Genomic DNA, 22,799 nt, shown 5'->3' with positions numbered 1-22,799 from the left:
CCATCCTCGAGCGTAATGAGCAGAGGGCTTTCAATTTCTTCGGTTTGTGTGTGAACACCAAGCAGGACATCATTCACAGTGCGAGTTATGCTTTCGTCGACACCAGGCTCGAAGATTGCATCCTGAATGACACTGGCACTGTCGAGCATTGAGAAAGAGTCGGTTCGTGCGCGACGCATCAGTTGTATATCGCTAGTTGTTTCCGCAAGACTTGGGAGGCGAGACATTGAGTCGCTATAAGACCCCACAGACCGGAGACTTGGTCCACTGAACATGAATGCGGCAGGTGAGACGACATCCAGGCTAGGTACTGAACCATATAAGGAGGACCCCGGCCTGGACCCAAAGCTAGATGCCCGAGACCTTGCCTCAGGACTATCCGCGACCATGTTACGGCCATGGGCACTGCCGAAGAAGTATGTGATGTATTTTTGGAAAGCGACTCGCGGTCTAGACTGTAGCCGAGACGCGAGCGCGGTGTTGGCACGATTGGTTTTGGCGACACGAGGTACGTTTTTTTGGTTATGAGGATTGTGGCTTCGTGAAGGTCGGGGAAAGACATGACGGAGAACTTCGGAGCGTTTTGGAGCTGGCGGTTGTGCATCCCGTGTAGTGATCGGGAGACCACCTGCTGTGGGATGGTTTGTGATAGGCTTGGTTCAGCCAATAGTGGGGTCGTCATTGCAGGGTCTAGCGTGTATGGCATACGTTCGCGGTGGCAGGAACGGGGCGGAGTGAGAGACAGTCTTCGCGTGGTTGGAGATTCGAAGAATGAGGCTATCTGGAGAGGTTCAATGTTGAATACAGGAAGCGCTGGCTCAGACTTAGTTCCGGCTACCCCACGCGAGAGATATATCTGAGAAGACGTGGTTGAAGCAACCCCCAGGATGGAGGTGCACCGGTCCGAGGTGATTTGCTGGTGAGGCTGGCCAGGGAGTAAGCACGACAAGTACTAGCCACGTTGAGAATATGACTATCTTCTAGTGACGAAAGGATAAGGGACGTAGTATGGATAAAGTGTCCCACAAGATTTGGGTGCTTGTGGTGGGTGAATAAAGAATGTGAGGTACCGGTGATGTAGGCTCATAACCAAATTCATTGCGATGGTGGGTATCACGAACACAAACTAAGAAAGAGCGACAAAATGTACAAGAAGGCAAGACTGTGAACCATATACATGAAGGCGCATCCCTAGCCTTGTTGAGGAAAGCCCGAATGGGCTACTCCCAGCTACCATTGGCATCGTTGATCCCAGATCCATGTGATCCGTTCTGGGGTCTACCATGCCTGTTAAGTAGCCACACATCGTCCAAACTAAACATGTTGGTCAGTAAAAGCGGCACATAATGGCATAAGATATACATACGGCATAATAAGACTGGGATTCTCAAATCGCAGACCGCGTTCTCGGGCTTCGTCCAAAGTAAGTCTGCCTGCAGTTCTCCGCCCAAGTGGCCTATTGACGACAGCTTCTTCCTGAACGTCGCGCCCAAGATCCGATTGTTCCGGACTTCGCAAGCTTCTCAGGGCGATAAACTTCATCAGTGGTCGATAGGTGCGCGCAAATACAACAAGAAACCACAAAGTACAGACGACTAGCGGTGCTACCATAACAGCCCGCTTGAACGCCTTCTTTAGAGCCAGTTGACCGGCAACAGTAACTTGGAAGAGTACGACACCGACAATAACGCGATCACACATCATTGTCCAACCCTTGCCAGTTGAGTGTTGTCGGTGCTCCATGGCATACAAGAGTTGATACTTGTGGACGAAGTGGCCGATCATGAAATAGGCCAAGCCGACAAGGAGAACCTGCCATGAGTCTCTCAACACACTGTAAACCATACAGATGATGAAGATTAAAATGGTTTGTGGCAAAAAGAACCCATAACTGAAGACCGGAGGTTGTACCAGTTCAGCGTAATCTCGGGGGGTCTTGGCCCCAATTAGATAGACCGGGTACAGAGAGAGGGCACCAAACTCCATAAGTCGGAACGGGAAGAGTCCGAATGCTTGAAGGATGATGAAGTTGGTGTAAAAGCCCAATAGGTTCGAGAGCGACGTTGCCAAGGCGTATGCAATCTGTGTAGCGCTCGTGAGTTTCTCGGCGAAGCGCTCAAGCATAGTCAGGAAGTTGGAAGCAGTCCCCAGTATAGTGAAGAGGATGAAGAAGTTGAAAAAAACGAAGAAGAAGTTCTTCGAGATGACTGACAGCTCGACATCGCCTTGTGAGATCATCCCCTGCTTATTGGCGAGCCCTGAAGATTGTTAGCATCGCAGGCCTTGGCTATCCAGCACTAGCACACTTACAGTCGTACAAGAAAGGCACAGCTACGTTGATCAGAGTGAGTGCCAATGTGGGAAGCTGAGTATTGACAAGGGACTCTACAAATTTGTTGTCGTGCAGCACTTTTGCCAGGCCGGGAAAAACCTCCTGAATGGAGCACGTGTTCAGAGCACCAGCAATGGGTACTAGCAGAACTGTCCAGAAAACGGACAGAATGCCAATGGCGACCGTGATTGACCAAGATCGAAACATTCTTTGACGACGAGATAGATAAGTGTTCGACCAGACTACGTCTTGTGGTGCTGGGCTATTGTGAGCTAGGAGTTGTAGTGGCGAAGGGTCAAGCACAGCCTGAATGGCCATTTGCGCACTCGCGACGCTATCCATGGTCACAAAAGCCAACGGAGTCGGTTCGAAGTCTTTCTTGCGCAGCGTGCGGATCTCGTCGTCGATCCTGCGCAGCTTCTCTTCGTAATAGTCAATGGCATCTACTCTCTTGTATCGCAGCTTAAAGCGGCCGTACCAAATCTTGGCTGTCGGGCGCTGCTGAGCATGAGGGGTGGTGTAGTCAGAGTCCCGATCTGTGTCGCTTAAGAAATGGCTTGTCTCATTCTCGTCGTTGCCGCTACTTTCAGTATGTTGTGGCGGACGTGGCTGGACCACCGGAAGAGTCTCTAAGCTTCGTTCCACTCTGCGGCTTCCAAGATAGACAGTCCAAGCTTCCTCCAGCTTCCGCAAGACAGCTTGTCTATCGATAACTTTACTGTCGAGCTCTTTCCAGTTCTTGCAGAGAGTCACACTCTCAACCTTGCCGATGCCGAGATCCATAATGAAGTGCTTGATCTTGTCCTCCGACCTGAGATCAATAGGGATACCCGATAATCGGATGGTTCGGTCGGTGATGGTTGTCTGACTCCCCAAATACTCTTGCCGGATGTCAATGATCCTCCTCGTCTCCGAGACAATCAAGTATAGTATAAGAGCGGTGAAAAGGTAAACAAAGACGAGATACATCCATAGATAGTCGGTATACTGTTCGTATTCGGCTGCGAATGTAGAGATCGTACTTCTTATCTCGATGCGGTCCCAGCTGGGGTCTCCATGAATCGGAGCTTTCTTTCCCTCCTTTTCTTGATGTGTGTCATGCACCGGCTTGATGACGGCCAGCGCGAAGAACAGCGTAACAAGCAGAAACTTGATAGCCATTTTGAAGAAGGCGAGGTATACGTAGGCATCGAGGCCGGCCGAGGCCAGCACCTGTTCGTCGGTAATCTTCCATAGCGGTATAATCCAACCGAAAAGGCTATCGGGAAGCTCGGGCAGCGAGGTCGCGAGGTCGTTCTGCTTCTTGCGTGCAGCGTAGAGGCCCTTCCATCGTGGACGGAGAAACTAAGACGGCCAGTCAGTAGGTGAGTGGTAAGACGAGGCTGTGAGGACGAACGCAGAATGTCAGAAATGCACCTATGCCAAGCGCGAAGGAGATGGAGAGTTGGAGGTGGATGTCGCGCGGCCGGTCTTTGCCCCAGATATCTTTGCTGCCGTCTTTGCAAGTATTGGGTATACTATCGTTGCCCTTGATCATCGCTGGTTTCTGTCAAGTCACCATGCATACCGTCGACGTTGGGAGTCGTGTATAATGGTAGGATGGAGTTTGGTGATGGCGATGTCATGATCCGCGCGCTAGCCGCTCAAGCCATGCGACATCTGCAAGCTTCACCCCTGTCCTTTGCCCGCTTCATTCTTTGAACACTTACTCACCGCAAATCACACCGCATACACAACCATATCACGGCAGCGACTAGCAGCTATGGGTGCAGTTTCTTCTGATTACCACATGCTAGCATCTAACAAAATTTCAAGACGGCGGTACTAGAGTCGACCCAAGGGATGACTCTACCTCTGACTTTTGGTAGAACCTTCCCTCTAATCTCATATCTTGTCCTTATCCTTCTCGTCCAAGAAAATCAGATGTCTGCATGCAAGGCTTGCCGATCGAAACAACGCTACGAGTTACAGCCGAAGCGGGCGCTTTACAGACAACAGCGTATTGCAGACCGAATACTTGCCGAGACTTCCCACCCAGAAAGTGGCTGGTTCAACTGGAGAGGAGAAGAATCGCTTGAGCAATGAACAGGACCCAAAGGATACTATGAATTGACGACGACACCGCTGTCGTGGACCTCTTTGTGTTGTTCCGATGAACCTGCCGACATGTGTCTGGGGAGTATGCGCAATTATGCCCCGATCCTGCGCTCCTAGACATTAAGGGAAGACGACCTGGAACTGCCTTGTGATCTTTTTCAAGCTGAGTAAAATAGCTGAGCGAAAGGCTTGGCTTGGATTTGTTCACTGTCGCTACATGAGGCATCTGACGTGGGGTGCTTGTTAACATGATTGGAACTGCGTGGGGTGCGAACTCCTAACTTTGTGATGATCATCGCATTGACTCTTACCTGAGTGGATGCTCTGTTGTCTCTTTCACTGCTTGACCCGCAGGGTAAAAGCAGAAGGATCGTGACGAGTGGGATAACAAGCACAATGACAGACGATGGGAGCGCATTGGATATTGAAGTAATCCTTCCCGTCGCGCGCCACAAGGGATACCCTTTGATTGTGCCAACGATAGCTACCACATAGCCTCGTCTGTGCTGGTACTCGTTTTACGCAATCTCTCGGGGTTCTTCGGTGTTCTTAGCCTGTCCGTATCTACCGATGGTATGGCGACCCTAAACTTCGCAGACTCCCCCAGGTCTTGATCTCAGCGAATCACTTACGGCGTGGAACAACATTGTCGCAATTGGGTGGATACCACATGTCAGGTGACTCAGGTTCTGGTTATGTGGCGCAATAGAAGAAGGATGACTTCATTAAGTAGTAAGAACAACGCCAGGTATCTTGGGTATCAAACTTCACAAACCACTAAAAGTTGCTCAACAGATCTCCGACTCGGGTACACCAAACAGCCAAACCATACCCCACATTCTTGCGCGCGTTTCACCAATTCGTGTCGTAAGTGCTTGATCAACCGCATTTTTCATCGCTCGACGCTTAGAAAACAGGCTCAGAAAAGTATGAGGCAGAGTGGGTTTGAGGTATCTATCATCAACCTCAATCTCACGCGCCACTTCTGGGTACTCTACAAGAGACCGTTGACGAAGCTCCTCTGCACTCATACTTGGCGCATCCGCAAGTGTCCACCAAAAGAGTCTGCTCAAGGGTGCCTGGCCTCCATACAAGGTTTCATTGAAGTCATCCTCGTCGGCGGCAGAAGATTGAACAAACTTCAGGTACGATTGCAAAGCTCGTACTACGTCGTTTGCACGGCAATCGTCTAGCTGCCCATTATCTTTCCAGATACGCGAAGAATGATAGGGGTGTTCCACCTCCCGCACATTGCCCAAATCGCCTATCACCCAATGGGACTCGTCTTGGATAAACACGTTCCCCGGTTTGACATCGTCGTGGCAATAGCCTGCACCGTGAAGAGTGCCCATGTTCTCCAACAGTCCGTTGAAGGCCGGCCGATAGCGCGCATCAATCTGCTCGTAAGACATGGGCTGTTCTTCCGTGGAAAGCTTCCTGGCGAGTGAAGCAAGATTACCGCTTCTCAACAGGGGAGTAACGAGATGCCATTCCGCTGGCTCGCTAGGCGTTGTGGAAGCCATAAAATGTGCCTTCACAGGAAGGAAACCATCGTGTGTTGTGTTCGCATCGTCGGTAGCGGTACCTCCAAATTGTAGTGATGCGGGTATTTCCGTGGGCCATTTGGTCGCGTCAGGCGCGCAATTCCGGAACGGACTCCGCCCCGGTGTGAATGTCTTGATAACTGAGTCTTCATAGGCGAACACCTTGCCTTCCCAGCCTTCGCCAAGCACTTTCCATGATGCTCGATTTGCTATTAGCTCGTCTTGGAACACTGTATACCCATCGTCAGGCGTCCAGGATCGAGTCTGCAGGCCTCCGTTGTGTGAATCGAAATCGGTCGCAGAGTACTTTTCCGAGAGTGCTTGCCGACTAGTGAGGTACAGATGTTGTTGCTGGAATAACGCAAGTATGAAGAATACAGCAGCGACCCGATAGCGTAAGTGATACAAAGTTCGGGCACTGTGGGAGATCGAACTTGAGAGAAGGCGACCCATGGGTGCTAATATATGTCTCAGGAGAGGACACTGGGATGAGAAGGAGAATGACGTTCACTGTGCCTTGGGACTCATAAAAAGAGAGCGCGCATATCTCGACTCTTGTAGAATCACAAGCGGCACCCCCTTCAAGACTTGACGCAAAGTGCTCCGCACCAACGCATTGGAACAGCGCGCGAGCGCAATGCAACAACCAAGGCTACGAGTGGCTCTCGTGGGACCAAACGGCATCTCGGATCCTACTGCCAGGCGCAGAGCTCTATTCTTGTTCTTCACACTGCGCCCCTATGACGTCCATCACCAAGGTCTTGGCCTCTGAGTGGCTGAGATGTGGCTTACCGGAGCGAGGAAACAAGAAGTCTGGTAGTTGCATTCAGATGTCGGCTGAGCCATAGCATAGCCAATCTCCAATCTGTGCCGTCACAGTAAATTAGAGCAATACTGAGGCCGTTATTGGCTACCAGTAGACGAGGACGGCATCTATCCCGTAGTGTACCTTTTAGGTTGCATATCTCCTAGTGCCTGGGTGGAGTCAGTAGTGGGTGTTACACAGCCGGCCTGTGCTTAATGTTGATGTTGCATATTCCCGACGAATTGTTGAGCCTCTCGTTACTAAAGCCTCTCTTTGGTAGAAACACTAAGGCAGACACAGCCTCAGGCTAACAGGTTCATGAGGCTTGGACCGCGACAAGTAGATTCCAAGTATTCCTCACTTGCGCGATTGCGGACGAAGGTATCCGGATTTTTGGTGTCGTTGATAAAAGGTGGGGTGACGTCAAGGATGTGCTGTCACCAGCCAGGTCCAAGTCAGGCACAGAACTAGCGCGGCGCACTGATCAACGGATCTCAACCCTCATAGAAACGGCCTCACACACCCTGCCGTCACATCCCGAATCCTTGCATCCTTCCGCATCATGACATCCGAGGCCCGCTTCGCTGAGAACAGAACCCGTTTGGTTTCCCATTTTGATGACTACAAGTACGGAGTGCTACGTTCCGCCACATCCGTAAGCCACAGCTAACAGTCCCAGAACACGGGATGCGCAGGGCGATGGGTGGGCCAAACTATGGGAAAAGAATGAACAGGATCTGTGGGATCGTGGCCAGCCTTCGCCTGCACTGACGAAGTTTCTGGAAGAACATCCTTATCGCGAGACGCTGTTCCAAGATAAGGCTAAACGTCAGTTGAAGGCCTTTGTACCCGTAGGTGTCTCTTGACGAGGTTGTTCACGAAAGTGGCTCATCGTACACTAGGGCTGCGGCAAAGGTCATGATGTGGCGCTGCTAGCACTTCATGGCTTCAAGACGTGGGGTCTCGAAATTTCCCAAGGAGCAGTGGATACTGCAAACGAAAACGTAAAATCTTACTTGGATCCTTCGGCTGGCCATCACGCTGACGTCGTGCTCGGCGACTTCTTCAAAAGGGATATTGAGACCTATCTTGGGCCAGACTTCCAGGGCTTCGATCTTATCTATGATTACACAGTAAGTTTAAGATGCCGAGTTCCATCCGGTTGATGTCTTCATAGTGGGGACTGATGGTCTGCACTTAGTTCTTGTGTGCCCTGCTTCCTGAGATGCGAAAAGACTGGGCGGAGCGCATGAAAAGTCTTTTGTCGCCAAACGGTGTGCTCGTATGCCTCGAGTTCCCCATGTGGAAGCCCTTGAAAGATCAGGGTCCGCCTTGGGGTCTTAATGGCGTACACTGGAATCTTCTAGCTGATGGTGCTGACGGTCTGTTCGATGAATCGGGCAATCTTATCGGAAATTCCCAAGGGAAGGGCTCATTCGAAAGAGTTGTGTATTGGAAGCCACCAGTTTCGTTCAAGCAAAGTCGCGGCGATGACATGATCAGCGTCTGGAAACTGAAGCAATAGACCACGACAGAATTGAGGTATGTATTCATGCGCCGTCAGTAACTTTTCACGACAAGTATCCATTTGGTCGCAGTGATCGCACATGTCTCTGGTACTTCTGAATTAGTCGACATGATGTACTACTGCACTGTATCGATCGATGAGGGATTCATTGACGTTGTAGCAATACTAGACTCCTACAATCTGCGTAGTCTCAAGAATCATTTTACATCCCATCAGTCAGCATCGCCTCTACTATCTGCACATGCCGGTTGGCATTCGTTTCGCTCCACTCGGTATCATAGTTCAGTCCTGCAGGTGCAGAGGTGCGAAGTCAGTGTAGGTCTCACATGCATATCGTACAGTCAGAACTTACCATATGGCCAGAAATGTCCACCACCACAAGTAATTTTCGCATTCGCTCCATCAAAGCTTCTCAGCAGTGGTAGCGCCGTCTTCCAATCACCCGCTGCACACTTTCTGTCAAAAGCCGCCGTTTGGCCAACTCCCAGCGTATGACTTATTTCGTGCATGGCTGTCCTTTCGGTCATGTAAGCGCGGTTCGAGCCGAAGCGTAGATCGCCGTTGTAGTTTGCTTCGGCAGTAGGAACACCTGGTGCGTAGGCAACGCGGATTGTCTTGTTGGCATCGGAGAACTTTTCATAACGTGCGACGGCCTTTGTCATTGCAGCTTCGATTTTAGTGTATGCGTCTCTTTGGTCTGCAGTGGGGTTCGATGCCTTCGCCAAGGACCAAGTCAGGCGTGCGGAAGCGGTGCAGGCGTATGCCGCGACGAGAAGAAGGGAAATTTGCATGACGGTAGATGTGATTGACTGAAATGACACAAGATGCGTAGTCGCAGGAGCTGTTGAAGGCTTGCACCTCTGGGAGTACTACGGTATGCCTAATGATATACCTCATCTTCCCATTCGATTCGTCTCCACCGTTAATCACCATCCACGCCTCCTTTATCGTAGTGGTTGTAATTATGTGCGGCCATACAGCCACATCAGGTAGGCGGACATATGAGATGGCACGTGAGTCGACGCGCAGATACATTCCTCCCACCTAGCACGCATTATCATTCGACCACGCATGATACCTTCCTATGGCGGCTGAATAACGTTTGATGTACATTGGCTTGGTGTTGCGGTGTACATGGGCTGAAACGATCAAGCGTCGGAGATTTGATTGCATATAGATACCCTCCCCGCACTTCGGAAGATTTCCACATCGGCAATGATAAACGCCTCCCGCTGCACATACATTATTCCGTCCTCAGGTGCCTATTCTAGCTGATCAAAGCTTCAAGACATCGTCGAGTTGTTTACTTCTTCGCAAAGTTATCTTAAACCTTTCTACAACCAGCTTCTCCCCAGTACCGACCGTGACCTCGCACGCTCTATCAACACAGTACATGTGTAAAACAATTATCGATTACTGTGTAAGAAGGATAAAGTCCTCGCTAACAAGGAACTAAAATCGCTTTCATCTGAGTACTCTAATGCACAAAGTACACGTCTCGCCAACTTACGGTGGTCGGGAATATATGACAAGTAAATGATCGACTACCTAGGTAGCTACATCCTGAGGTTTCTAAAGTCTTGTCATCTCGAATCGATGTACCAAACTGCACATGAAAGTAGGCTAAACATGAGAACCAAAATGCATGTCCCCATCACGTGTTGTGCAAGGACCCACAGGCAGACCCAATGCATACCCCAAACTCATCGGTTACATATATACTTTGAAAATATACAACAAAGATCTTCAACGTCGCTTGAAAAGAGAAGCTTGCCAACTCGGTTTCAAAGTGAAGGACAATAGCCTCAGGCGGTGACACCACACCTAGGTAGTGTACATGCTTTACAAAGAGGACTTGACCATACCCTGATGGATAGTCCTATCTCACTCCTGCCTGAGCCATCGTTCCCATCCTAGACGGAGCGATCCGGCAAAAAGAGAGGCTACCGGAAAGACCATGGATTGGAAACACGAAATCTGGCAAAAAGAAACGGCTATTATGGTCACTACGAGGGTCGAACTCGCGACCTTGGCGTTATTAGCACCACGCTCTAACCAACTGAGCTAAGCGACCTGTTGCTGTTGTTCGATGGAGGGATTTGATTTAAATTACTATGTATTCGTAAAGTTTTCTATAGGAAGAGATGCTGTTGAGGTGTAGAGGTGCGTTTCGAAGCGGGGTCGAGGATATTCTACCGCTATTCAACTCCAAGCCAAAATCTGCTGGCGTTACCCCACCCAGCCCAAAAGCCTAGAGAGCACCGCAACCAACTCTTCAAGTCACGTTTCCAAGTCTATTGGTTCCCTCGCATTTCAAGTCCGATTATCAAGTGCATTCAGTCTAAGATGGGAAAGGTGACCTATGCAGCAGTGAGATAATATCGCATCGTGTCGAAGTTGTGTTGTACAATGAAAGTTAAGGTATACACCGATCAAAATGCTTCTCCAGCGAGATCCTCCGCAAGACCCTCCAACTCTTCTTGTCTAAAAGGCACCCATAACCTTTCTGTGCCCATAGCATCCTTTCTGCTTTCAATCATCTGATGATCGTGGAATTCCTTGAGTAGCGTCCTGAAGCTGACTTCACTTGTACAAACAAACGCTTCTACAGCCTTGTGATACAACACGCGGTACTCAACACCTTGCGCAGACTCTGGCAAAACATTTTTAACTTGTGCGACTTTCTTGGATCTTGGGGTAGCAGTGACCTCATCTTCTTCTTGCATGTCACCAACCTCCATGAGGGAGAGTGCCAGCTGCTCCATGACAAGGATACGAAACAGTTCTCGGGCTTGTTCTGGTAGCGACCGTAAGACGAAGCCTACACCATCTCTTCCGCCCACTCGTCTACCACTACGTCCTAGGAGCTCATTCACCGTCTCAACCGTATCTATCTCCGCATCGTAGGGTGCGAAGGTTGTCGCGTCGTGGAACAGGAACTTGTATTGCGTCTTCATGCCGACATCCCATAGAAGAGGAAAGTTTGGTGTATCTGCCGTGCACACAAGGTTGATGGATGTATGTGCAGCTAAACGGGCGAGCATCGATGGTACTGGAGACTTTCGAAGGTAGGGTGAGTCGATGGAGTTCAGAATGACGGGTACTGGGTGCGATGGCGGGTTGCTCGTGAGATGGTCGAGAATGAAATCGAGCAGGAGTGCAGGTTGATTGGGCAACTTCGGTCCTGATGGCAAAATTGCTGATGCTATAGTCAACAACAAGTCTTTCATTGTTGTACCAGCTGTGTATCCATTTATAACCACAATCTTCGGCGTCTTCTTCGTTCCCTTGTACGGCGCGGAGCTTACAAGATGTTGATAAAGGCGTGCGGTGAACCGCTCGGTAATGATGCGCTTTGATCCGTAGCCATAGAGGCAGATGTTGAAGTCTTCCTCCAGCTCGAAGATCCATTGATCGTATGCGCGGCTGTGCAATTCAACTAAGAACTCTCGTTCAGATTGGTGGCGGTCCTGATACGTTTGCATGGCTTGGAAGTATTCATCATGATTGAGTAAGCTCTGCGCAGACAGTGTGTTGTTGGAGGTTTTGGTGCCCCCTGGGCGGTTCTGCCAGAAGTACTCCTCGTGCGGAGGCAGCTCAGTTGGAGGTGTGGGCGAACGCTGCTTTCGCGGTCGTCCTACCTTTCCTGATCCCTTAGGTCGGCCTCTCCCACGCTTCGAGGGTGTCTCTGGCACAGGTATTTCATCTTGTACCGCTCCTTCTTCACCCTGCTCAGTGTCTTCTGCTTCTTCTCCTAAGATGTGTTCTGCAAGGTCTTCCTCCTCATCCAATGCATCCTCGTCGCTCTCGTCGCCATTCAGTGTGCGCTCCAGTATGCGTCGGTTGCTCTTCCTGCGTGCGCTGCGATCAGCGTTGCGAACGATGGTTGGTGTGCCATTTGGCGAGTCTCGTTTTGCGGATTTGGTAGGCGTTTCGAAGACCAGCTTCCGGGTGGACTTGGGCGTCGCGGTCACTCCATTTATCAGGCCCGTCTTTTTCAAGATGGATCGTGGTGTCCCATGCTCGGCCAGGTATTGTGTCCTCCCCTTTCTGGACGGTGTCTGCGCTTCAGGGGGTTCTAGCTCATCGGGAGCGTCTTCTGCAAATCGTGCGCGTGACTTGTGCGGTGTCCCCTCATCAACATCATCTTCGTCGCGTCTGCGCTTTGTGCCGACCATGTCGTGTTGTTGGATGGATGTGTGGGCAGGACTGGGTAACGCGACTTGCGCGACTTGGGGCTTGGCGCGATGGTTGAGGCTCAACCTCTAAGCTTATTTGCAAGGGTCGAGTAAGCCCTGGTATTTGCCTCTTCAGATTCATGACTACCCTTTGCATTCTTTGCCTGCACCCATGCAAACTACGCAGAAACTAACTTTCACTATCCAAAGTCCCAGTCGTCGCGGCAGGACAATCGTATAGGGCTAGCGTTACCAGTACCGTTCATTGTTAGTAAAGTCGCGTTGACATGTGATTGCAGGTCAGGCAAGCGTCGTGCAGTGAGTGGTTCCGTAGACTGCGCCCACCCAGCCGTCTTTTTCAGAATCGGTCAACCTCATCATGGATGCATCCAGACTACAACAGTCTGCAAACTGTTGGTCCAGGCTACATGCATGCGAGACATCAAATCGCGTGGAAGACCTAGATTTGGTCATGCACGATTATGTCAAACAGCCTTACAAACTAGACTAGCGCTGGTCCTGGGGCCTAAGAAGGATGTTCGCGGCCCGTTCATAAGCGGATACTTGCTGCCTCCGCCCGCGACAGTCAGGCCGTGATGGTCTGTCAGACGTGACGAGGTTGTGATTCATATGGCAAGGCAGATGACACTTCCGTGTGCGATACTCGAGGACATGTCTCAAAGCGTGAGACATGTCAGGCTGTGGCTGAGACGGGGCTACAAATAGCTGTAGGGCTCCACGGGATATGCATTCAACAGATGCTGATAGGCGTGGCTTAGGCGAAAATGGTGCCCAGCCAGGATTGTGCTTCTTTGATGATCTCACGCATGCCGGCCGTTCCTTCTCAACTTCCGTCGTCGTGTTCGTCCGCTCCTGCCCCGCACAACCCCGAATCTTCAGCTCCATACTTCCTGCACCCGCGACGACTTCCACCACAAGGACCCACTCACCGTCACGAGACTGCTGTTGCGACTCCGGCACCACCATCTTCGACAGCCTTGGAGCGCCTTGCCGCGACACGAGCGCCAAGAACGCTGTGCGGCGCGTTACCCGGACTTCTGAACACGCTTCGGGTTCTAGGACTGCACATGCCACCATGGACACAAGGAGGCGGCCAGAGTACAACCTTGAGATCTTTGCCGACGCGGCGTGCGTGAAGGATGTCGTCAAGGGTAAGTCCCTTTTTTCCTTCCAAACAATCTCTGTTTTGAGCATCGGCGCAACTTTCTCACCCCACTTCACGTCTCCCCACCCGGATAGCGCCGTAGACCATAGTTGACCTTGCTCCAGCGATACTGCACACGATATTCTTCCACCGGTACTTTACCTCCATCTCTCCCTTGACCCGCGACCTCCTCGATCTTACCCTCCCCGCTATCGACGATGTCGATCTCGAGACACTCATCGAACAGAAGACGTTTGCGCTAGTACGGGCGATAGACAGCACACACCAGCCTAGAGGAAGGGGGCAGATTGTAGTGCAGTTCTTTGAGAAGAAGCGAAAGAAGACATCGTATTTCTTTAGCAAGGCAGACGAGGACGTTTGCTGGGAGCAGTGGACGCTGGACGTTACCCTTGCACAACCACGGACCGAGACTGGTACGCATTCTTACCCTCTTCGCAAAGCAGGTTACTGATCATGGTGACAGATGTACTAAAGGTCCGTCGTGCCATGACCAAGTCTCTAGAAAAAGCGGCGCACAAGATCATCGCCATCGTAAACCGAGAGAAAGACCACATTCCACCCATCACCACCACCGACGCCAACCCCTTCCCTTACCAGATCGTCGTCAACCCAAAGTCTGTCAACGAGAATGACTGGCGACCGCGCATCGGCCTTTTCTGAGACCTATTACCATGACGCTGAGTGTAGTAATAACCCCGACTGTACATACAATGCACCATATTATGAGGAAGAGGAGGTTCAACACCGCTGGGGGTAGTAATCGTCACTGGATGTGACGCAAAAGAGACGGAAAAGCTTTGGATTCGTTGCAACAACCACTTGAAAGACCGACCGCGCTTCACCCCTGTTCACCGCCACCACCACCACTACCAAAAGCTCCGTTGTACAGTGTCCGTTATGTCGGACAAACCCCCATACCTGAGTTGCATTCTGAACCCGCGGATATCGGGACGTTTTGCAAAGAGTACGAGCCTTTGTTGCTCTTGATTGTTTGATTGCTGCTATAGCTACACAAGATACCCAATTCCCCAATGAAATTTTCCTATACACATCCCTCTCACATATCTCACAACGTTGATTACAAGGTGAACGCCTGACTACCGTACAGGAAGTACTACATGTCGCTAGAACCGGTATAAAAGATTCATTCTCTCATATTCTATCTCGTAGAGATCGCACATGGATCATCATACCCAAGTCGATGTCCAACTCATCACACATTAGTCTTTTCATCCCATTCCACCCACCGCTTAACAACCTCGTCCACCTTCTTAACCCCCTCTTTTGTGGCCTCGACTTCAAACCACTCTTTGTGCGTCTTGCCACAAGCATCACACTGCTTGATGACGCGCTGATCTGCAAGCTCGAGATGAATCAAGCGCTCCACGCGATGCGCATGTGGTACCTTCCTCACGCCATCAGAGGTAAGGCCGGTATTTGAATTTGACTGGCGTCGAGACTGTGCAGGCGAGGGCTGTGGAGAAGGTGTAGAAGAAGAGACATAGGGGTAGTAGCGTACGAGAGAGAGACTATACCCGCATTGGCGGGTCCATTCGTTCATACGGCGATGTACATTGTTTGCACGTCCGATCTTGAGGAGAATAGTGTCTTTTTCTGGTGAAGCGTTTGCGTCACCAGATCGTGATCGAGCGGTGTTGGGTTGTTGTCGTTGTCCGCCTTTAACTGAGTATTGTCGCATGACATCTGAGGTTCGTCGACCTTGATCTGGACGTGCTGGTGGTGTCAAGAGGGTAGATGCGGCTGAGGATGGCGCGGGACCGGCGGATTCGGGTGTGAGCCAGAAGATGTAGATGTAGCCTTCTTCGTCGTGGGGGGAGAGGGGCTTTGAGAGTTGTGCGAGTAGAATAGAAGCGAGTTGTGGTGGCAATGTGTTTGGGATGTATCGTAGCAACTTGGCTGTTTCCGACTCTTCTCTCGTCGTTCGATTGACGGGTCGAGCGGGCTTCTCTCCCAGTGGCTTGCGACCAGGCGGATCATTTGACGGTCGAGATGCGGAAGGTGGTCGCGATGATGATGGCGGTCTCGAACTTTGTGCGCTTTGCCTTCGATGATCTTGTCGTACTCGAGGTGGTGGCTGAGGCACCTGCTGCATTGGTGTCTGCTGTCCATCATATTCCGCTACTGGCTTTTCGTCTGTCCTCCTCTTATGCCGCACAACTTCAGTGTATTCGTCGTCGTCTGCAGACCCGCAGCACAACGATGCCCAGAAACTCTGCTTCTTCCTCTGCGGTGGTGGTTTCGACGGACGATGGTCTCTGCGTTTCCTCTCTGCCATCACATCACTCGGCACAGACATCAATGGTCCCTCCACATTGTCCCAAGTAGCTGGCCGGTTAATGTGCCGCGGCGGATGGGATCCAGATGTCCGCCTTCCTTGTCTATTGTTCTTTTTCTGGCGTGTAGCAGCTTCGTCCGGTTCTCCAAAATCAAGGACACCCAGTCGTTCCACGAGCGTGTCGATACTGTTTCTCTCTTTTAGTGGGTAAAGTTGGGTTGCCGGCCCACTTGTTGCTTGTGCGGCCAAGTGCTCGGCTTGGTCTTTATGTTGCCAGCAAAAGTAGGCAGCAGCGCCAATTTCGTCGTCGCCGCTATCATCGCTGACGACAGATACTACGGCGATAACACCGTCATCTTCAGATACTTTTGCATCGATGGGACGTCTACAAGGTCGCCCGGATTTAGTGATGCCTTTGCACGTTGTAGCCGGATTTCGAGAATCCGAGCGAGGGATGAGCGATTCTGGCGTTGTTCCTGTGAACATATTGGTGGACTTGTAGTGTAGTTGCAATCAATGGGAACTAAAGTCAAGGACGAGCTGCTAATATAACGCTCAGACTATGATTGTGTGAATTACTGGCAGAATCTCTTCCACAGCCTCACCGCCGCGTGAAGAATGGGTTACTCGTGAAACTGGTGCCGATGGCAGTGAAGCTCGACTTTGAAGACTAAAGCCGCGGTTGCGGTGTGCCAGCGCATTATGAACCAAGCAGACATCGCCTCGGAGTGGGCGCGTAGCTGAAAAGAGATGGCGGGTCTCGAAAACGCGAGGTGGGTGCGTGGCGGTGCATGTGGCGCGATAGGGCAAAAAGAGAGTTCGAATTTGCACCAGGCGGGTACCGTTACGCACAGACCACCCCCAAATCCTATCCTCCCTTTCCAACCCTACTTCAACCACCACCATCCACAAGTCCTACAGACTCAAAAAGAATGATCTTACGCTGCATCGGCCGGGAATCGAACCCGGGGCTAGCCGAAACTGTCCTGTGAAGGATGGCAACGGCTAATTTTACCACTAAACCACCGATGCGAGGTTTGAAATAAACGAATGGTTGATTTCTTGATGGAAGTTTGGGCCAGATAGACAGATTATATTCGTAGTACTGCCAGGGCTGGCGAGGACGAGTACAATTATTTCCACCTGCAGGTGTTTGTAGTTAGGTATGTGGGGTACAGCATGCCGTACGCCGGAACTGGACAAGATTGAGAATACTCCGACTCGCGTAACGATCTAGATTGAATGATGCGTTTTCTGCTGCATTCAACGGTAATTTCTGCCTGTCTCTTGCATCCCGCGGAAGGTGTTGTTGAGAAACCCAGGCTACTGATATTTGCAGAATAGCGCGGGTTCCTAAATCCCGAGCTGTAAGCGTTCCGTCGAGTCGTTGGCCATGTTTGGAGTGTGCCGCATTATCGAACTGTCCATAACGATTTGGTGATATACACACCGGAAAGTACTCAATGGACCAGAACATTTCGAACTACTGAAGCAAGAATTTCTCCGACACCAGACGCAAAAGTCACGTAGCGATCTGATCCAGAGGTGTAGAGCTTTCACTGTCGTGGTCGTTGAAGGGCGCTGAGACTTGTATCTGGCCAACTTTTTGTCGCGTCAGAGTATTCAACAATGATACGGTCATATTCTCTGCGAGCCTACAACCCTACGCTTCCACATAACAGGTCGTTGCGTCAGTATGACAGCGATGTGGACCAATGTTGAGACTCGCACATGTCTTCTGCTCGCACACGCCGGACTGCAGTAGCGGCTGGTATGCATCGAACATGAACATGCGGCGTTGGTCACCAGGGCATCCTATTGCCACTCCCAAGAGCTTTCCGGATTTAGCTACAGCCATGCGCTGGAAGCCTTGCAGTGGTGCCATTTCGAGAAGTCGATTGCCCGAATAGAAGCCCGATGCTCTCCATCTGTCAAGGTAAGGTCCGCGCTTAGTACCAGCAGAAGCCTGTTTTAGGGTCAGCCACCCACAATTGCAGTCGGGTATTTCGCCTGTCGATATATGCATCAATATTGGTATTAAGTAGTGCGATGTACTCGCAAGATATGAACGATCGTTCTTGTGATTGGTGATACTTGGTCGTTAACCTTGCTTGAGTTTCAAATGTATCAACAATACAGCATTTTGCGATCATTTCCGCATGACGTCCTCATAGAAAAACTCTATGGACGAACGGTTGGTAGACTGGTTATCGGGATATAGTTCCCTCTGCCGTGGCCTGGATCGACCTGCGGAGCCCGCCCCGATACTAGTGCGCCACATTTTCGTGACAGATCCCAGCTACAATCACGACCCGTCGCTGCTTCGAGACAACTATGATGCTGGGTCAGCCACATTGTTACCGCTTTCGGCTCGACGTTGACCCAACTCCAGATATTACCAGTAGATCTTGGGCATAGGAGGCATGGTAGTTCGGGATCCAGACGTGCGGCCGTCGCGTCAACGGCTGAAGCATGACGACACCCTGCTTTAACCATTCGAGTAGCCGTTAGCTGTAGAGCCAGAAAGCGACTATTCTAGTAATGATGTGTGTTGATATTATCGTGGATAACTAAGTCGAGCTTGTCTTCTGTTCGCTGTCCTCATCACCATCTTCTTCTGTGTAATGTAGATCATACTTTTCGATCTGGACGTTTACTTTCCCATTCTCTCTGGCTCAGGAGCCATATCGTCACGATGAATATCAACGTACGTTGCGACTGATAGGGATATCAGCATGGAAAACAATACTGACATTATCGTGACAGGAACCTGTCCAAGGGAAAGCCTTTGCGCTTCCCTTCACCAAGGCCGCCAACCCCAATGCCAACCTCACCGATTCAGATCTTCGTATGCCTTATATAAGCCGCGTTCCAGATAACGTCCGCAACCACTTCATCGCCATGTGCGGAGAGTTTGTCGGCACCGTCCTCTTTCTATACTTCGCCTTATCCGGCGCGCAAGTCGCAAATAGTATACCTTCATCCGGAGGCCAGACAGTAGCGGAGGCAGGTAGCAACCCTCAGCAGCTGCAATACATTGCACTCTGCTTTGGCTTCTCACTTGCTGTAAATGCTTGGGTCTTCTTCAGAATCAGTGGTGGTTTGTTCAATCCGGCCGTAAGTAACCTCGCCCTGCTGCACTTTTAGCCAAATGAGTTTGCTAATACCAATACAGGTTACGTTCGGCATGTGCCTGATTGGCGCACTCCCCTGGGTTCGTGGTGGCCTTTTGTTCGTCACTCAAATTCTTGGTGGTATGGCTGCGGCTGGTTTGGTCCAGTGCATGTTTCCAGGTGACCTGAACGTTCGAACTACCCTCGGTGGTAACACCAGCGTCGTACAAGGTCTGTTCATTGAAATGTTCCTCACTGCACAGTTGGTCTTCACGATTTTCATGTTGGCAGCTGAGAAGCACAAGGGTACCTTTATCGCACCAGTCGGTACGTAACCATTAGGCCTTCATCTAGCTTGCCGTGGATGCTAACGTCTTGAAACAGGTATTGGTCTTGCACTGTTCGTCACAGAGTTATCTGGAGTGTACTTCACTGGTGGATCACTAAACCCTGCACGCTCGTTTGGCCCTGCTATCGTCAACCTGGAGTTCACTTCTTATCACTGGATCTATTGGCTTGGACCCATCCTCGGATCAATTATTGCGGCCGGGTTTTACAAGTTCATCAAAATCCTAGAATACGAGACGGCCAACCCAGGTCAGGACATGGACCACGCTGCCAAGATCGAGAAGAAGAAGAACCTATTGCTTGCCGCTGGTATCAACGAGTACGATGCCCACCAGGTCGCTACAGAGCTTACTGAAAAGGCCGCTGTTGCTGAGGCTGGCGGTCCGGACGGTGGAGTCGTTGCCAATGGTCAGGGTCGACGTAGTCAAGAGATCAGTCCTGGCATGTACGGCACACAGTTCCGCTCCAACTCAGACATTAGCGACAAGCGCGGCTCTGGTAGCTCGCAATCAGGATTTGTACAGCCACAACGCCCTACGGCTGCGACTACAAGTAGTCAGATCGGGAGGTTCAGCTACCTGGGTAGCCGTGGCGCGGTACCCGGCAACTCTGCACAAGTCCACGCATTGAGAGCGGAAACGAGGCAGGATAGCCCCGCCATGACGACGAACGATGAGCTTTACGCTCCCCTACAGCATGGCGTTGATGTACCTCTTGGAGGTGCTGTTCTCGAGGCTGAACCTAGACAAAGGCTCAACAGGACACCGTCTAGCTTCGCATAATGACATGACGCACAATAATGAGCCAAAAGCGAAGGCACGAAGGAATAGCATTGATATCATAGAGCATGTCGTTGCAGCCTGTTTCTATTGATTAGTTCCTGTATATAATGAGTCAGTTTTATCACCCATTGAAAGGCTGCCTGTTGCACGGGTGCTTTTATACGATCAGGTTTTAATGTCTGCTGGCGCCTGTGATTTTGAAAACCTCGTTGGTGTTGCATACGGCGCGTCTGATAGGCCCGTTCGTATTCCATGGCAATAGTCACGGGGATTCTGTCTTAGTTTGGCGACACCGATATTGGAGCTGTTGATGCATTGGGTGCGCATCATCGAAGAGTAAGAGTGGCTTTGTGGTAAGGACGACTCCATTCACCATTTGCTGGTGTCGCACAGGTTGAAGCGATTGCACTAGTATGAAAGCATCTTAGCCTAGAATAAATCCCACCCCCACCCGTGACTTCCACATCCAGGGTCTGAGTCCTCAAGATTCGCCATCACTAAATCGCAAACTCCGAACAACAAAACTGCCCGCCATGGCGACAATGACAGTAACAGAGACGCAACACAAGAGGAGACTACCAAAGAATGTCAAATTGCCACCCGAAAACGAGCGTTACATGCGCGCATGCGCAGACATCGCCTCAGCACTCATCCAGGACTATGAATCGCAGGCCGATGGCTCAAAACCCAAGAAGGACCTCAACTTGAATTCTTTGCGGGGCCAGATCGCTAAGAAGCACTATCTGAAGAGTCAACCCCCGCTTACAGCGATTATCGCGGCGGTGCCCGAGCACTATAAGAAATATATCCTCCCAAAACTCATCGCCAAGCCGATCCGTATGTCGTCTGAAACGATGTTGATTGAGTGTCGCAAAACTAATGTGTGTTGTAGGTACATCATCTGGTATTGCAGTAGTGGCGGTCATGTGCAAACCTCACCGTTGCCCACACATTGCCTACACTGGTAACATCTGTGTATACTGCCCAGGAGGTCCAGACTCAGACTTTGAATATTCAACACAATCTTACACAGGTTACGAACCCACATCTATGCGCGCTATCCGAGCGCGATATGATCCTTATGAACAGGCCCGTGGACGAGTCGACCAGATCAAGTCACTTGGTCACAGTGTCGATAAAGTTGAGTACATCATCATGGGCGGTACATTCATGTCACTACCAGAGTCGTATCGAGATGAGTTCATCTCACAACTGCACAACGCGCTTTCCGGATACCAGACCAAAGATGTTGACGAGGCTGTTGCCGCCGGCGAGATGAGTAACATAAAGTGTGTTGGCATCACCATTGAAACACGGCCAGATTACTGCTTGGACCAACATCTTTCTTCCATGTTACGGTACGGATGCACACGTCTCGAGATTGGTGTACAATCGCTTTACGAAGATGTGGCGCGCGATACGAACCGGGGCCACACTGTCGCCGCCGTAGCGAAGACCTTTTGTCTTTCCAAAGACGCCGGATTCAAAGTGGTTTCACACATGATGCCGGATCTGCCTAACGTCGGTATGGAGCGTGATCTAGATCAGTTCGTAGAGTACTTCTCGAACCCAGACTTCCGGACCGATGGACTGAAGATCTACCCTACGCTCGTCATCCGCGGTACAGGGCTATACGAACTCTGGCGGACGGGAAGATACAAGAACTACACACCAAACGCCCTTATCGATATCGTAGCACGCATTCTGGCGCTGGTGCCCCCATGGACGCGTATCTACCGCGTGCAGCGCGACATCCCCATGCCGCTTGTTACATCTGGTGTTGAGAACGGTAACTTGCGAGAGTTGGCACTGGCAAGGATGAAGGATTTCGGTACCTCGTGTCGCGATGTACGGACACGTGAGGTCGGTATCAACGAAGTAAAGCATAAGATCCGTCCCGACCAGGTCGAGTTGGTACGTCGGGATTACACAGCCAACGGTGGTTGGGAAACGTTCCTAGCGTACGAAGATCCGAAGCAAGACATCTTGATCGCCCTGCTCCGTCTACGACAATGTTCGAAGGAGCACACTTTCCGACCAGAGTTGACTGGCCAGCCTTCTTCGCTGGTGCGCGAGTTGCACGTTTACGGATCTGCTGTACCTATTCATGCTAGGGATCCAAAGAGGTTCCAGCATCAAGGTTATGGTACGCTTTTGATGGAAGAGGCAGAGCGGATAGCTAGAGAAGAACATGGAAGTAGTAAGATCAGTGTCATCTCTGGTGTTGGCGTGAGGAGTTACTACGGAAAACTGGGTTACTGGCTCGATGGTCCATATATGAGCAAGACGCTCGAGCCGCTGTGGGAGAGGGACTGGTAGATGGGAAAGTCCTGACTAGCACATCCTGGCGTTGGTACGTGGATTGGCCATCCTACTTCGACGGATGGATATACAGGGCTTATGCATATGTACAGATAGCACATATTACACTAACTCAATGTCTTGCTACGGAAATGTATGAACCCGCCTGTGCCTGTTAAACGCCGTGTGTCATATTACAATGTACAAGTGCTCTTCGCCTCTCCTCCACAGGCGCAATGACGCATGCCTGCTTTGATGCTCTGTCGCCGCATCCAATGATTTTCCAGAT

At 50.8% G+C, this 22,799-nt stretch overlaps 8 protein-coding genes across 8 annotated transcripts; 4 read left to right on the top strand and 4 right to left on the bottom strand.

Moving 5' to 3' along the window:
- Positions 1-1,220: 1,220 nt before the first annotated feature.
- On the bottom strand, positions 1,221-3,869 carry ALTATR162_LOCUS10670 (uncharacterized protein; the record flags this gene model as incomplete). Its single annotated transcript, XM_043318308.1, has 4 exons — positions 1,221-1,314; positions 1,367-2,258; positions 2,311-3,676; positions 3,729-3,869. The coding sequence occupies 4 exons, from the start codon at positions 3,867-3,869 to the stop codon at positions 1,221-1,223; spliced, it is 2,493 nt and encodes an 830-aa protein (XP_043174243.1).
- A 1,348-nt stretch (positions 3,870-5,217) lies between these two features.
- ALTATR162_LOCUS10669 (uncharacterized protein) lies at positions 5,218-6,426 on the bottom strand (the record flags this gene model as incomplete). Its single annotated transcript, XM_043318307.1, has 1 exon — positions 5,218-6,426. The coding sequence occupies one exon, from the start codon at positions 6,424-6,426 to the stop codon at positions 5,218-5,220; it is 1,209 nt and encodes a 402-aa protein (XP_043174242.1).
- Positions 6,427-7,340: 914 nt separating this feature from the next.
- Positions 7,341-8,303, top strand: ALTATR162_LOCUS10668 (uncharacterized protein; the record flags this gene model as incomplete). Its single annotated transcript, XM_043318306.1, has 4 exons — positions 7,341-7,405; positions 7,458-7,629; positions 7,681-7,911; positions 7,980-8,303. 4 exons carry the CDS (start codon positions 7,341-7,343, stop codon positions 8,301-8,303), a joined length of 792 nt encoding a protein of 263 aa, XP_043174241.1.
- Positions 8,304-10,738: 2,435 nt separating this feature from the next.
- ALTATR162_LOCUS10667 (uncharacterized protein) lies at positions 10,739-12,484 on the bottom strand (the record flags this gene model as incomplete). Its single annotated transcript, XM_043318305.1, has 1 exon — positions 10,739-12,484. One exon carries the CDS (start codon positions 12,482-12,484, stop codon positions 10,739-10,741), a length of 1,746 nt encoding a protein of 581 aa, XP_043174240.1.
- Positions 12,485-13,580: 1,096 nt separating this feature from the next.
- Positions 13,581-14,330, top strand: ALTATR162_LOCUS10666 (uncharacterized protein; the record flags this gene model as incomplete). Its single annotated transcript, XM_043318304.1, has 3 exons — positions 13,581-13,656; positions 13,775-14,083; positions 14,134-14,330. The coding sequence occupies 3 exons, from the start codon at positions 13,581-13,583 to the stop codon at positions 14,328-14,330; spliced, it is 582 nt and encodes a 193-aa protein (XP_043174239.1).
- Positions 14,331-14,883: 553 nt separating this feature from the next.
- Positions 14,884-16,452, bottom strand: ALTATR162_LOCUS10665 (uncharacterized protein; the record flags this gene model as incomplete). Its single annotated transcript, XM_043318303.1, has 1 exon — positions 14,884-16,452. One exon carries the CDS (start codon positions 16,450-16,452, stop codon positions 14,884-14,886), a length of 1,569 nt encoding a protein of 522 aa, XP_043174238.1.
- Positions 16,453-18,661: 2,209 nt separating this feature from the next.
- ALTATR162_LOCUS10664 (uncharacterized protein) lies at positions 18,662-20,209 on the top strand (the record flags this gene model as incomplete). The annotated part of the gene is made up of 4 exons (XM_043318302.1): positions 18,662-18,673; positions 18,733-19,083; positions 19,142-19,406; positions 19,464-20,209. The coding sequence occupies 4 exons, from the start codon at positions 18,662-18,664 to the stop codon at positions 20,207-20,209; spliced, it is 1,374 nt and encodes a 457-aa protein (XP_043174237.1).
- Positions 20,210-20,742: 533 nt separating this feature from the next.
- ALTATR162_LOCUS10663 (uncharacterized protein) lies at positions 20,743-22,528 on the top strand (the record flags this gene model as incomplete). The annotated part of the gene is made up of 2 exons (XM_043318301.1): positions 20,743-21,046; positions 21,102-22,528. The coding sequence occupies 2 exons, from the start codon at positions 20,743-20,745 to the stop codon at positions 22,526-22,528; spliced, it is 1,731 nt and encodes a 576-aa protein (XP_043174236.1).
- Between the last annotated feature and the right edge of the window lie 271 nt (positions 22,529-22,799).

The sequence above is a fragment of the Alternaria atra genome, assembly GCF_907166805.1.
Source record: "Alternaria atra isolate CS162 genome assembly, contig: 34, whole genome shotgun sequence".
NCBI lineage: Eukaryota > Fungi > Ascomycota > Dothideomycetes > Pleosporales > Pleosporaceae > Alternaria > Alternaria atra.
This window is presented reverse-complemented; position numbering and strand designations above follow the sequence as displayed.